The sequence below is a fragment of the Sturnira hondurensis genome, unplaced genomic scaffold (genome assembly GCF_014824575.4).
Source record: "Sturnira hondurensis isolate 20B ecotype Veracruz unplaced genomic scaffold, ASM1482457v3 Scaffold0025370, whole genome shotgun sequence".
Lineage (NCBI taxonomy): Eukaryota > Metazoa > Chordata > Mammalia > Chiroptera > Phyllostomidae > Sturnira > Sturnira hondurensis.
In genome coordinates, this window is record NW_028098001.1 from 8431523 (window position 1) to 8445507 (window position 13985).

The 13985-nt window shown below is 41.1% G+C and overlaps 1 protein-coding gene across 1 annotated transcript in view; it reads right to left on the bottom strand.

Annotated features, from left to right (window-relative positions):
• Nucleotides 1-12008: 12008 nt before the first annotated feature.
• The window catches only part of NT5E (5'-nucleotidase ecto), a 57363-nt gene continuing 55386 nt past the window's right edge, over nucleotides 12009-13985 (bottom strand). The window contains exon 9 of the mRNA XM_037039274.1: nucleotides 12009-13480. Coding sequence (XP_036895169.1) covers nucleotides 13320-13480 — 161 coding nt within the window. The 3' untranslated portion in view covers nucleotides 12009-13319. The remainder of the gene's footprint in view (nucleotides 13481-13985) is intronic.

The window sequence follows — 13985 nt, forward strand, 5'->3', positions numbered from 1 at the left end:
GTGATTGTGTTTCATAGCCTATCATTTTACACCTGTTTTTATCTAAATTTTATTAGAACATACATCACTTGTTATTGATAACTATATCATTTTTTTTAGGAGAGATAATTCATAATCCTCTTAAGCTAAACTGATAAGGCAACAACCTTTGTATTGCATCATTTTGAAAATAATTATACTTAGCGTGGAGAAATAGGAGCAAATCTTATTTGTTTTCTTATTTAGAGTTGATACACTTTAAGAAATTTATTTTCCTCTTTTCTCCATTTTTTACATAGTTAACTGTGTGTCTGTAGAGAAGACATCCTTCATGAGTTTTTCAGAACAAACAAGGGACTTCTTGTGTTGGGTGACTGACAGGTTATAGCCCTTTTTGGTGTGAAAACTGAGTGCTTACAGGTATTTGTGATGGTGTGGTTGCAACTACATTTCACTGAATGTATGTAACTACGCCCCAAAAGCTTACATATATAATCAATTTAGTCATGCTGATTTTTGGTTTATGTTGTCAGTTGTCTCTCCAAAAGAAACATGTAGAGTTCACTGTGTTCCTTGAGGAAAGTTAATTAATTTATTTTTTAAAAATATATTTTATTTTTTTAATTTTTTAAATATATTTTATTGATTATACCATTACAGTTGTTCTATTCCCCCCTTCATTCCCCTCCACCCACACACTCCCTCCCCCACCATTCTCCCCCCCTTAGTTTATAACCACGTGTCTCAAGTTCTTTAGATTCTATATTTCCCCCACTATTCTCGCCCTCCCCCTATCTATTTTCTACCTACCATCTATGCTATTTTCTGTGCCTCTCCCCCCTTCTCCCCCTCCCACCCCCCTGTTTCTAACCCTCCATGTGTCCTTCATTTCTATGGTTCCACTCCTGATCTAGCTTGTCCTCTTGGTTTGCTTTTGTTTTAGGTGTGGTTGTTAATAACTGTGTGTTTGCTGTCCTTTCACTGTTCATATTTTTCATCTTCTTTTTCTTATATAAGTCCCTTTAGCATTTCATATAATAAGGGCTTGGTGATGATGAACTCCTTGAACTTGACCTTATCTGAGAAGCACTTTATCTGTCCTTCCATTCTAAATGAAAGTTTTGCTGGATAAAGCAATCTTGGCTGTAGGTCTTTGGATTTCATGACTTGGAATACTTCTTTCCAGCCCCTTCTTGCCTGTAAGGTCTCTTTTGAGAAATCCGCTGACAGTCTGATGGGTACTCCTTTGTAGGTGACTGTCCCCTTATCCCTTGATGCTTCTAGGATTCTCTCCTTCATTTTGGTCTTGGCTAATGTAATTATGATGTGCCTTGGTGTGTTCCTTCTTGGGTCCAACTTCTTTGGCACTCTCTGAGCTTCCTGGATTTCCTGGAAGTCTATTTCCTTTGCCAGACTGGGGAAGTTCTCCTTTATTATTTGTTCAAATACGTTTTCCACTCGTGGCTGTTTCTTTCCCCCTTCTGGTACCCCTATAATCTGGATGTTGGAACGTTTAAAGATGTCCTGGAGGTTCCTAAGCCTCTCCTCATTTTTTTCAATTCTCATTTCTTCATTCCTTTCTGGTGGGATGTTTTGTTCTTCCTTCTGTTCCATTCCATTGATTTGAGTCCCAGTTTCCTTTCCATCACTATTGGTTTCCTGTGTACTTCCCTTCAGTTCAATTAGTTTAGCCTTCATTTGTTCCTCTAATTTGTGACTAAAATCAACCAATTCTTTGAGCATCCTGATCACCAGTATTTTGAACTGTGCATCTGAAAGGTTGGCTGTTTCTTGGTTGCTTAGAATTATAGGCTCTGGGGCTTTGAGCTATTCTCGAGCCATATGTTTTGGTCTGTTTGAGCCTGTTATGTATGAGAGGCAGAGCCTTAGGTGCTCACCAGGGTGGGGCGACCCAGTCGCTGGGTTGTAACACTGCACGTGGGGGTGGGGTCAGAGAGGGGAAAAAATGGCGCTTTGCTCCGCTCCACTCTCTCAGATTTCTGTCCCCTCTGTAGCTTCCCACAAGCAAATTGGGCCCCTCTGGTGCTGGTTCCCGGGTGTGTGGGCCTGTGCACCCTCCAGGATCCTGTTGGACTCTCCAATGAACTCCCTGTGAGCCTGGGAGCCTCTCCCAGCACCTCGACCCCGAGAAAGTCTTTCCAGTTGGTGCTTTCAGGCTCTAATTCCCGTGCTGGGGCCCTAGCCTGAGCAGTCTGTCCCACTGTTCTCTCCTTCACTTGGTTTATGCGAATGTGTGACCCCAATCAGCCAGCCGCCCTGTGCCCTCACTGGGTCGCCACCCTACATCTGGGATCCGCCAAACCACCGCCGCCTACGCTCCTGGGTTGGTCCAACCAGACGATCTTTCCAGCCCGACCTCCACTGCTGACTCCACCCCTCTTACTAGTCTGGCTGAATGGTTCGTTGTTGTCGGATTTCCATACAGTTCAATTTTCACTGTTTTGGCTGCATTTTTGTTACTAAAACTTTGTCTTTAAATTAGTTGTGCGAGGAGGCACAGTGTTTCCACCTATACCTCCATCTTGGCTAGAAGTCCTCAAGGAAAGTTAATTTAAATCATTATTTTAAAAGACTCAATGTTTAGAATTCTACTTACAATTCCTTCCCATTCTATGCTTTTCTCCTTGAAATGGATTTGTCTATCATGATTGAGCATTTTGTGTTTTGTTATTAAGTTGTAGAGTCCATTCCAAATATATTAAGTTTCAGCTATGTATTAGGCACTATGTATTAGGGCTATGTGGGAGCTCTAAAATGTAATTTGGAAAAATAACCCATTTAATCATATTGTTCACTTATTTTTACAAGGTTTGAAAAAAAGGTCACTAGGTATTTGTTTTTGTTTTTTTTTAAGATTTATTTATTTTTAGAGAGAGGAAGAGAGGTAAAAAGAGAGGGGGAGAAACATCAATGGATGAGAAATAGACTGATCTATTGCTTCTCACATGCCCCCAACAGGGGACTGGGCCTGCAACGAAGGCATGTGCCGCAACTGGATATTGAACCCGCAACCTTTCAGTTCACAGCCTGGCACTCAATCCAGTAAGCCACACCAGCCATGGCATAGTGTTGTAAATTTTTGAAAACTTTTTGTCTGGAATTCCATTACATTTCTAATTGCTTGAAAGTTGTAGAAATGTGTTTTCAAGAATCAGTGCTTTAAGCCTTAAACATTTGGTAATTTCTCAGGTATAGGTAAAAAATTAATCCAGCTGACTCTTCACATTTAAATGTACAGCATTTTGAACATTATTATTTAAAATGTTACTGTGAACTAGAAAAATAAAATATTGTACAGCCCTTTTTATGACATCTTTACCTACTTGCCTCTAAATTGTGATATTGTTTATGTAGATGAGAAAAACGTGAGTGTGTAAATCTGCTTGGGCTGCCATTGCAAAATACCACAGACTGTGGGTGGCTGAAATAATAGGAATTTATTTTTACAGTTATGGAGATTGCGAAGTCCAAGATCTGAGTGCCAGCGCTGTAGGTATGTTTACTTGACTTATGTGTGCCAGCAAATGGGAAGAGAAAGAAAAAAAATCTTTCTTCTCCTTCCTCATCCTCCTCTTCTCCTTCCTCTTCCTCCTTTCTTCTTCTCTTCTTTCTGTTCCTCCTCTCTTCTTCCTCTTCTTCTCCTTTTCCTCTTCCTTTTCCTTCTCCCCTTCTCTTCTTCCTCCCTTTCTTCCTCCTCGTCTTCTTCCTCTCCTTTTTTCTCTTCTCTCCCTCCCCTTCATCGTTCTGCTGTTTCCTCTTCTTCCCCTCCTCCTCCCTCTCCTCCTATTGTTATCATCATTGTTATTTTCCTTCTCCCCCCTTTCTCCTCCCCCTTCTTCTTCTCATTATTATTTCCTCCTTCTCCTCCCCTTCTTCCTATTCTTCCTCCTCCTATTCTCCTATTTCTTCTCCTCCTCCTCCTTTTTCCTCCTCTTCCTCTTTTTTCCTCCCCCACTCCTCCTTCTTATCACCATCATTCTCCTTCTCCTCCTCCTCCTTCTTCTCCTTTCCCCTTCTTATCCTTCTTCCTTCTCTCCTTCTTCCTCCCCTTCCAGTTTTTTTTCCTTCCCCTTTCTCTTTTCCTCCTCTCCCCGTTTTCTTCTTCCCACTCTCCTTCCTCCACCTTATCTTCCACTAGTTCTACTGGATTATGGCCCCACCCTTAGCATCTCATTTAACTTTAATCACTTCCTAATGGCCCCATCTTCAGATACTGTCACATTGGGGTTTATGGTTTTAACATAGGAATTTTAGGAAGACACACTCCATAGCAGTTGGTGAGCACTATTTAAAGAAAATGTGATATATAACAATCCACTCATAAAATTAATCATTCGCATTATAAAAGGGAAAGAACTAGATGCAATATCTATTGGCTAGGCATTTTGTATATTACATGGCCACATTATATCATTCATCACAGTAACTGTGAGATGGTATTACTCCTATTTTGTAGGAGAGGATATTGAAGCAAGAGAGAGTGGTGAAGTTAAAACTGAGCCTTAGATCTCTCTCTAGTCTTCATGTTCTTGTCAGTGTTTCCTTGTGAAAGGAGATTTTATTTCCAAAACTTGTCACTTTCGGGATCCCTTTAAAAAGTATGTTCCCTTTATATGTTTCAAAAATTTTACGTTGCGCCTTCCTTTCTATTCATCTTTATAATGTAAACTGTGTTCTCTACTGCATGAGCTTTCACATTTTGAAATGTGTTTATAGAAACAACTATCAGTGTTTCTAGTTGCGGAGATAAAGTGAAATTAAATATATGGAAAACACTTTGAAATTTATGGAGGACATAAGCTTTTGTTACAATCATTTAGTTATAAGAAGATTTTGAGAAATGCTTGAAAGCAAGCACTTAAATGATCATTTATTGACTCACTAAAAATCATTAGATTTTACAATCGAATATAAACAGAAGTCTGTTTTGCCACTCTTCTGAGCAAACTGTCTAATGCTAGATATGCAAGTTGCAATTTCAGATGTAGTCAACATTACAATAGAGATGACTAAATGAATGATCAAATGAAGGAGCCTTGCTGGTCCACTCTACTGTGCTTCCCTTTCAGTGCGTGTTCTTTCCTGTGTACCCAGGAATATCTTTAACAGTACTAGACACACAGAGGAGAAATCTTTAACCTTAGGCCTACAGGCCCGCAGAAGATGGTTAAATCCAATGAAAATTATTTTTTATATCTCTTTTTTGTTAATTTGATATTTGCAATTTTTTCCTATAAAATTATAGTAAACTATCGTTTCACTTCAGGTAATGGATGTGTCTGTATTCGAACAAAACTTAATTTACATAAAGCAGTGGCAGGCAGGGTTTGGCCCTCAGGCTGTGTGATTTGCTAATTCCTGATGTAGATCAAAAGTTGGGAGGGAAAGGGGGTACTGTTAGGCAAACTGATCACCTTCACATTAGGAAGTGTCCTAAGTTGTGAGGAAAGGAGGCCGCACAATTTAATTTTTGGAGAAAGGCAGCCGTGCTTCTTGGGGAAGAGTTGATTGATCTTTTGACTTTAGAAGCATTAGAGTAAAGGAGAGTCAAACTGCTCTGCACAGTGAAAGGGGTAGGTTTTTTAGGTAGAGAAGTTATTTTCTTTAATTTCTGAACAAGTGATGATGTAGGAAAAAGGATGGTGTGGCTTTTCATCTGAGTGAGGATGACAGCAGAGAGATACAAGAGAGGAAACTATGCATTTAACAGATACAGTCTGTTTAATTATTTGTTAAATAATTCATTTAACAAATGTGTATCGAGCGCTCAGTGTGTGCCGCTTGTTGACAGTAGGGATATATTGTGCATTTACATTCAAACTGAGGGAGACACAATAAAATAAGTAAAGAAATCGTATAGTATGTTAGAAAATAATAAGTACTCAGAGAAAAAGAAACAGAAAAAGATAGTGGTGTGGATAGAGGGTTGCAATTTTAAATAGTGTAGTAGGGAACATTGAAGAAAAGACCTGGAGGAGGTGAGAAGTCAGGTCATGCAGCTTTTTAGGGGCCCATGTTCCAAGTAAAGAAACAGCAAGTGCAAAAGTTTGAATTGGAATGTTCCTGTTTTGTAGGAAGAATAGCAAGCAGATCAGTGTGGCTACACATGGTGAGTGAAGTGAGATGGTGTCGGAGGAGTGATGGGAAACCAGGTCACAGAGGGCCAGGTGATAACTCACTTTTACTAGAGTGTGGTGGAAAGATTTTGAGGTGAGCAACATGATCTTATACTGCTGTAGAATCACTGTGTGCTGTATTGAGAATGTTGAAAATAGACTAATGCCTATCCTTGGCCCATAACTCAGACCCAGACAATCAGACACTGATTATCTAATTATGAGGTCTGGATTGTACACTTTCACCCGGGGCTAGGAGATTGGTCTTTTAATTAACTGTTTCACCACAGCTACCTGGGATAGGAGAATGTAGTGTCTCCCTCAAAGTGAGGGCTCTTTTCAGGTGTGGGAAAAGATGTTGGATAGATATACGAATATGCAGATCTGCTTTTAGATGTTAACTAGCTGTGTCTTCCACTCAGCTGTGACAGTCTATAACTGCAGGGGTGTGTCCTGCTCATCCCTGTATCACCTCCAGCACCTCCTGCAGTTAAGGTGATCAATACAGAGAGACTCATTTGTGAGGGGTGGTGAGGTGAGTTGAGGTGGGATGTACATGAAGGGTGTTAAGAGGCAGGGATGTGGCCTGTGGTCTAGGTCCCTTGCCTTCTTTATGACTGTTGCCAGAGGAAAGAAGTATTGAAGACATCAGGCACATACCTCTATCCATGTTCCTTTACCAGTGCTGCAGGTCAGGTGATCATGTCATCTAACCTTAGGATACTCGAGATTTCTGAATCAGATGAATAGGTGTTTCAGGAGGAGGAAGAAGCAGAGAGAGAAGCTGGAGAGAAAAGGAAGGGGCTGTTGTAGAAGTAATGACTACTGAGAAAGTTATATGGAATGTGGCTGAAATACTAAATTAAAAGAAGTGCACAAGAGATGCATTTAATAGGGCGGCAGGTGAGCTGAGTACCAGAGGGATAGAGAATGGGTATTACTAAAGCATTGCAGACTGTTGAGTTGCACCAAGTCCTCAAATTTTTACAATTCACCAATATTTCTAATAGTTACACAATTTACTTCCTGTTCCGTACTTCTGGCATTAAGCGTGTGGCGGTATCTAGTGGAGGTTAGCAGTTGTCTCAGCGGTGGTATTGAGTGCACTAGTGTCTCCTGATTAGATTTGAAGGGAGTGAGTAGTACTTTGGTACAGTGAGTAAAATGTAAGTGCCTCAATAAATCCCGGTGAAGGGGGCCCCTCTGTCTGTGGAGTAGCTAACTCCCTGTCTCACTACTTCACTAGTAAACTCGTTTTTACTTTAAACTCTATGCTGGCTTGCATTTGAATTCTTTCCTGTGTGATGTGAAGAGCCCACAGTAAGGTTGTGGACCCTTGCTTGGGTCCCTGGATTCCCCAGAATTCCTGCATCACCGTGGCAGGACTCCAGTCATAAACCACAGTACCTGTGAGTGTGAACTTACTTCGAAATAGGTTTTGTGCAGATGATTCAAATAAAGTCATCAGAGTGGGCCTAATCCAATATGTCTGTGTTCTTATTTTGTAAGTATATTTTATTGATTACGCTATTACAGTTGTCCCATTTTTTCCTCCTCTTTATTTCCCTGTGCCCTGCACTCCCCCTCCCACCAACATTCCTCCATTTAATTCATGTCCATGGGTCATGCATATAAGTTCTTTGGCTTCTCCATATCCTATACTGTTCTTAACCTTCCCCTGTCGATTTTGTACCTACCATCTATGCTACTTATCCCCGTGCCTTTTCCCCCCTTCTCCCCGCTCCCTGCTGATAACCCTCCATGTGATCTCCATTTCTGTGATTCTGTCCCTGTTTTAGTTGTTTGCTTAATTTGTGTTTTTTTAGGTTCAGTTGGTGATAGTTGTGAGTTTGTTGTCATTTTACCATTCATACTTTTAATCTTTTTCTTAGGTAAGTCCCTTTAGCATTTCATATGATAAGGGCTTGGTGATGATGAACTACTTTAGCTTGACCTTGTATGGGAAGCACTTTATCTGCCCTTCCATTCTAAATGAAAGCTTTGCTGGAGAGAGTAATCTTGGATGTAGGTCCTTGCCTTTCATGCCTTTAAATACTTCTTTCCATCCCCTTCTTGCCTGTAAGGTTTTTTTTTTTTTTCACAATCAGCTGATGATAGTCTTATGGGAACTTCTTTGTAGGTAACTGTCTCCTTTTGCCTTACTGATTGTAAGATTCTCTCCTTATCTTTGATCTTGGGTAATGTAATTATGATGTGCTTTGATGTGTGCTTCCTTGGGTCTAATTTTTGGGGGACTCTCTGAGCTTCATGGGCTTCCTGGAAGTCTATTTTCTTTGCCAGATTGGGAAAGTTCATTGTTTTCTCAAATAAGTTTTTTATTTCTTGCTCTTCTTCTTCTCCTTTTGGCACCCTTACAATTTGGATGTCCCAGAGGTTCTTCAGACTCTCCTCACTTTTTTTAATGTTTTTTTTTTTAGCTGGGGAAAGAAAAGGGTCTTTATTAAAGTATCACCTAACTTGGAGTTCCCAGCTCCAATCTATTTTCTTCTGCAAACACAGAAAGAAGCCAGCCACCGCTAGGACCAGAATCAGTATGCAAACACATCATTCCATTATCTTCCTGGGACCCAAGGGTGTTACATGGACAGGTCTCTCATCTCTCCAGCTCTGGGCTCTCTGTCTCTTTGGAGTAAGCATTTGTGGGGCTGCCCTCTCCACTGCCTGGCTGCAGCTTCCTCTTTCTTCTGTGGCTGGCGCCCACTGCCAGACAACTGCAGCCAGTTATGCAGAGGATCTGTTGGCAGGTCTCAGCACCCAAGGCTGTTCATGCTCCCGGGGCCAGAGAACACTCCTGGCCTGCATGGCTGTGCACTGCTCTCAGAGCAAGAGAATAAGAGTGGTCCTGGAGCCATGCCTTGTGACATGGGGCCACAGCATCCTGTAGGTGGCCACTGGTGAGGGATTCATCCCTCTCATGGGACTTGGCTCTGCAAGCTTGCCCTGGACTCAGTGTCAGATCAATTTCCAAATTTATGTAGTTGAAAATGGAAAAAGTTCTTTTTTTGTATCTCAGTAAAAGAAGTAGAAGTCTGTGGCTTAGGAAGCCCCTCACTTCCTGTTACCATCAGCTGTGTTGCCACTGCGATCTCCAGTTAATCCAAAACCATTTGGCACCTTCTCATGGCCCACCACAAGAGTCCTTTCACCCCTTTCCTTCCTAGTAAGGTCTCTCCTGCTTCCTAAGCCAGGTGGCAAAAGGGAGCACCACCCAAAGTTGCATGGTCCTGACTCACCAAAGCCACATGGTCCCAACACTTTTTTTTAATTATTTCTTCATTCTGTTCTGGTTGAATGTTTATTTCTTCCTTGTGCTCCAAATTGTTGATTTGAGTCTCAGTTTCCTTCCCTTCACTGTTAGTTCCCTGTATATTTTTCTTTATTTCACTTTGTATATACTTTATTCTTCCTCCATTTTGTGACCATACTCAACCATTTCTGTGAGCATCCTGATTAGCAGTGTTTTGAACTCTGCATCTGATAGATTGTCTATCTCTTCATCACTTAGTTCTATTTTTGGAGCTTTGATCCATTCTTTCATTTGGGCCATATTTTTTTGCTTTGGTGTGCTTGTTATGTAGTAGGGGGCGGAACCTTAGGTATTTGCCAGGGCAGGGCAACCCTCTTCTCTGTGTTGTGGCACTGTGTGTGTGGGAGTGGTCTGAGAGGGAACGATGCTACTTACTAGACTCTTAGACAGCCTTCAGTCATTTCCCCTGCTATTCACCAGCAAATTGGGCCCTTCTGGTGCTGATTCCAAGGTGAGTGGGTTTGTGTATGTTCTAGGACCCTGTGGGTCTCTCCAACAAACTCTCCTGTGAGGCTGGGAGTTACTCCCACTGCCATAACTCCCACAGGTCTTGATAGCCAGAGGTCTTGAGGCTTTATTTCCCTGGTGCTGGAACCCAGCTTTGCATGGTCTGTTTCACTCCCCAGTTGTTCCTCCTGGTTTATCTGCACGCTAATGTGGGAGCACCCGGTCTGCCAACTGCCACCTTGCTGTGTATCCTCTACTTTGACTGTCTGTCTCTGCCCCTCCTACCAGTCTGAATGAATAACTTTAACTCCTTGGTTGTCGGACTTCCATACAGTTCGATTTTCTGGCAATTTTGGTTATTTTTTGTTTTTAAATTTGTTGTCCTTTTAGTTGTGTGAAGAGACAAAGTGTATCTACCTATGCCTCCATATTGGCCAGATGTCCTATGTTCTTATGGAAAGGAAATTTAGACACAGAATCAGACATACACAGAAAAGGAAATACAGAAACATGGGGAGAATACTCCCCATAAGGCAAGAATTCCTGAGTCTACTAGAAGCTAGGAGGGCTGCAACAGATTCTAAAGCCCTTAGAAGGGATTCACTACCAATTTGATCTCATATTTCAAACCTCCTGAACTGTGAGATGACAAATTCTGTTGTTTAAGCCACCCAGTTTGTGGCACTTTGTGACAGTAGCCCCATGAAATGAATCAGTGACTTTTCCTAATTTTGGCAAATCTAGCCATACATCCATGGGACTAGGTACTCCCTGAGGGAGCAACTTTTCTAACGGACAACTAGCTATTCACAGTGTAAGTGTCCTTCCAAGAAACCCAGCTTATTGGTACAAACTGGTGGCCCTGCCACCAAATTGATTTAATGTGTCCAACTGATCAAAGTTTGCTGTGTCATCTCTGTGCTTGAAGAGTCTTAGATGCACAACCAGTCCAGGTAAGTTAATGAAAATCCCCAACCCTAACCTGGACATTTTTAATTTTTAGGAAACCATTGCAGGCTTCAAAACAGTTTCTACATTTGATTCTGAAGGTGAAATGCCAGAAAATTTAGTGGTATTACTTAAAATATTCTGTATTTACTCTTCTACTAAAAGTTACATGCATTTTCCTTTTCATTTTTTGGGTGAGACAGGGAATAGGGAGTGTTATCAGACAGGAAGCAGCCTATGATTGAAGGAAATAGTATCAGTGATAAACTATCAGAGTCTCCTTCAGTCATACTGTCTTGTGTTACAGGTGTTCACTTAAAAGAAGAAATAACTACCAAAGACAAAGAGCACATCACCGATTTCATTGTTTTGGAACCTACAATTGCAAAGTGTTTTAAGGTCATTTCTTATATCAATGCACACACATATTTAGAAAATTTAGAAGAATGTTCATTAAAGTTTGTGCTCCATCAGGATTTATCCTATTTTATTAGGCCAAGCATAAAAAATATTCCCCAAATGCACCTCTAATTTTTCTCACAATCTTGACATTAGTCTATTTATAGCTAATGTGTATATACATAGAACTGAAGATACTATTACTGCAACAACCTTTATACAGAGCTTATGAAACAAAAAAATATATATTCTGTATCAAGAGTACTTAATATTTGTAAACATTAAGAAACAAACACATTCGCCTGGCTGGTGTGGCTCAGTGGATTGAGTGCGGGCCTGCGAACCACACGATCGTGGTTTGATTCCCAGTCGGGGCACATGCCTGGGTTGCAGGCCGGTTCCCAGCGGGGGATGCACAAGAGGCAACCATACATTGATGTTTCTCTCCCTCTCTCCTTCCCTTCCCCTCTAAAGATAAATAAATAAAATCTTTAAAGAAAAAGAAACAAACAAACATATTCCCTCTCCAAACCTCTAGTTCTGTTTACTATTTTTTATTCCAACTTTTTTTTTTATTATGTGTATTTGGAAATGTTTCTATATCATAAACAATAGATTGCACACGCTTCACAAGCCTGGGTGACCAATGACCAGACACAGGCATAGGATATTCTAGCACCACAGAACCTGCTTCCGTACTCCCTTATTGTCCACACACGTTTCTGTTTGGTTTTGTTTTATTCTGTGGTCATTGTAGGTGTTGTTTGGGGGGGGGGGTGAGGGTTGGGAGTGCTTACTGTTTTTTTAAGGTGGTTTCCACTTCTCATCTATGCAATGTTGAGCAGGTTCACATGCTCCCACTACCACCTTAAGCAAGTACTTTGTTCTTTGGGAGTATATCACCTCATTAGTCTGAGTATGAACACCCACTCAGAGCAGCTCACTCCCAGGCAGGAGATCTTAAAGCTAGACTTGATAACTTAAGAGTGGTCCTATTTGGAGGCAGAGCTGACTTTAAACTTTTGTTGTATCCCAGATTTTAAGACCAACCCTCGTCTCTCCTCTGTTTTCCATAACCGGGGGAGGAAGTGTGCTTGTTTGCGGTAACTAGAATAAGTACAGTGCTGGCACTTGCTAGGGAGAGACCCATGCAGGTTTAGAACTACAGCTTGTCTCCGATGGTTCTCTTAGAGTTCAGGAGGGAGGAAAGAGCAGAGGCAGAACTCATGGGATCTCATGAAATTATTAACAATGCCATGTCAGGCTCTAGGCTGCGACTCCTTAGCAAATATCTACTTGACAAATCTAAATGTCCTTTAGCTCTTTCCATTCTATGATGAAAGTCAGTCCTGGGTGCCCTGTCCTTTCCCTTTCTCCCTGCCCCTCGACTTGGCCTGTCCCGTTATCTGCTGCATCATTTGGTCTAGACTCATCAAAAGCACACAGGTGGCACAAGAGAGACCCTGTGTTTGGTCCATTAAGCTTGCTATAACAACATGAGCTAAAAAGGTAAAAAAAAAGATAGAGACCAGAGATTCAGTAGAGACTTTTCTCCATGAGCTTGGGGCTATTGGTAATTATGAAAAGAGACCATTAAATATCATTATAAAGAGTTTAAAATTTGTATATGTAAATTAAAGATGGCCTTCTTCATAGAGCTCATTTTAAATTCTTTCCTATGTGTTCGCTAAGCTGCCCACCTGATTGATGATGTCATTGTCTTCATTTAAGATACACTCAGCTGCCCTGGTGGGTGCAGCTCAGTGGATTGACTGCTGGCCTGCAAACCAAGGGGTTGCCAGTTCGATTCCCAGTCAGGGTATAGGCCAGGTTTCCAGTAGGTAGTGCATGAGAGGCAACCACACATTGCTGGTCTCCCTCTCTCCCTCCCTTCCCCTCTTTGTAAAAATAAATAAATAAAGCCTTTAAAAATGTTTTTTAAAAAGTGTTAATAAAAAAGATGTAAGTTCAGCTTCTCGGAACCTGTGAAGATGGTCTGTGCCGTTACAATTACAGTTCCTAAAAGGAACTCATTTGAGAAAAATTGCAGTTTCACACAGTATTGACATGAGAGTTTGTAATTATTGGTATAAAATGATGGTTACCAAAATTGAGAGAAAAATTAGAAAAAAGTTTCCATGGTAATGACTTCCTGCAGAAAACATGATCCGACCTTCGACTCCTGGATAAATTACTTTCATTTTTGAGATGTACTGAGAAACCACGTTGATATCTTGGTCACCTAGAAAAACACAGACATTATTGTAATTACAGAGGAAGTACTGATTAACAGTAAGATTGGGGGAAACCAGTGTATTTCTATAAAGATCTTTCTAATTACAATTGGGAAGGTAATCCCCTCATTGGCAGACAAAATGTCACAGGAAAGTAGTCATCACACTGCAAAGATTTTGGTTGTGTTCCTGTGTCCCAGGTGTCAATGTGCCCATCGGTCACTGCTGGAGGATTGGGGGCACAGTCAGCTCTGAGATGACTCAGGAAAGAGGTTGCTGGCCTAACTGCCTCAAACCACTCCAGAACAAGGGCCTTAGGGAACTGGGCCAAGAGAAAAGAGTTGAGACTTTTACATACAAGTGGCTCCTTTTTGCTTGCCTCCTCCAGAATAATTTTCACAAAATTGCTGGAGAGACAATGGAGACTTCATTTCCAAAAGAGGAGAGCTGATAAAGAAATACTAATTGCCTATGACTACAACAAACGTGTAGGAACCTGACAAATTTTTGTTT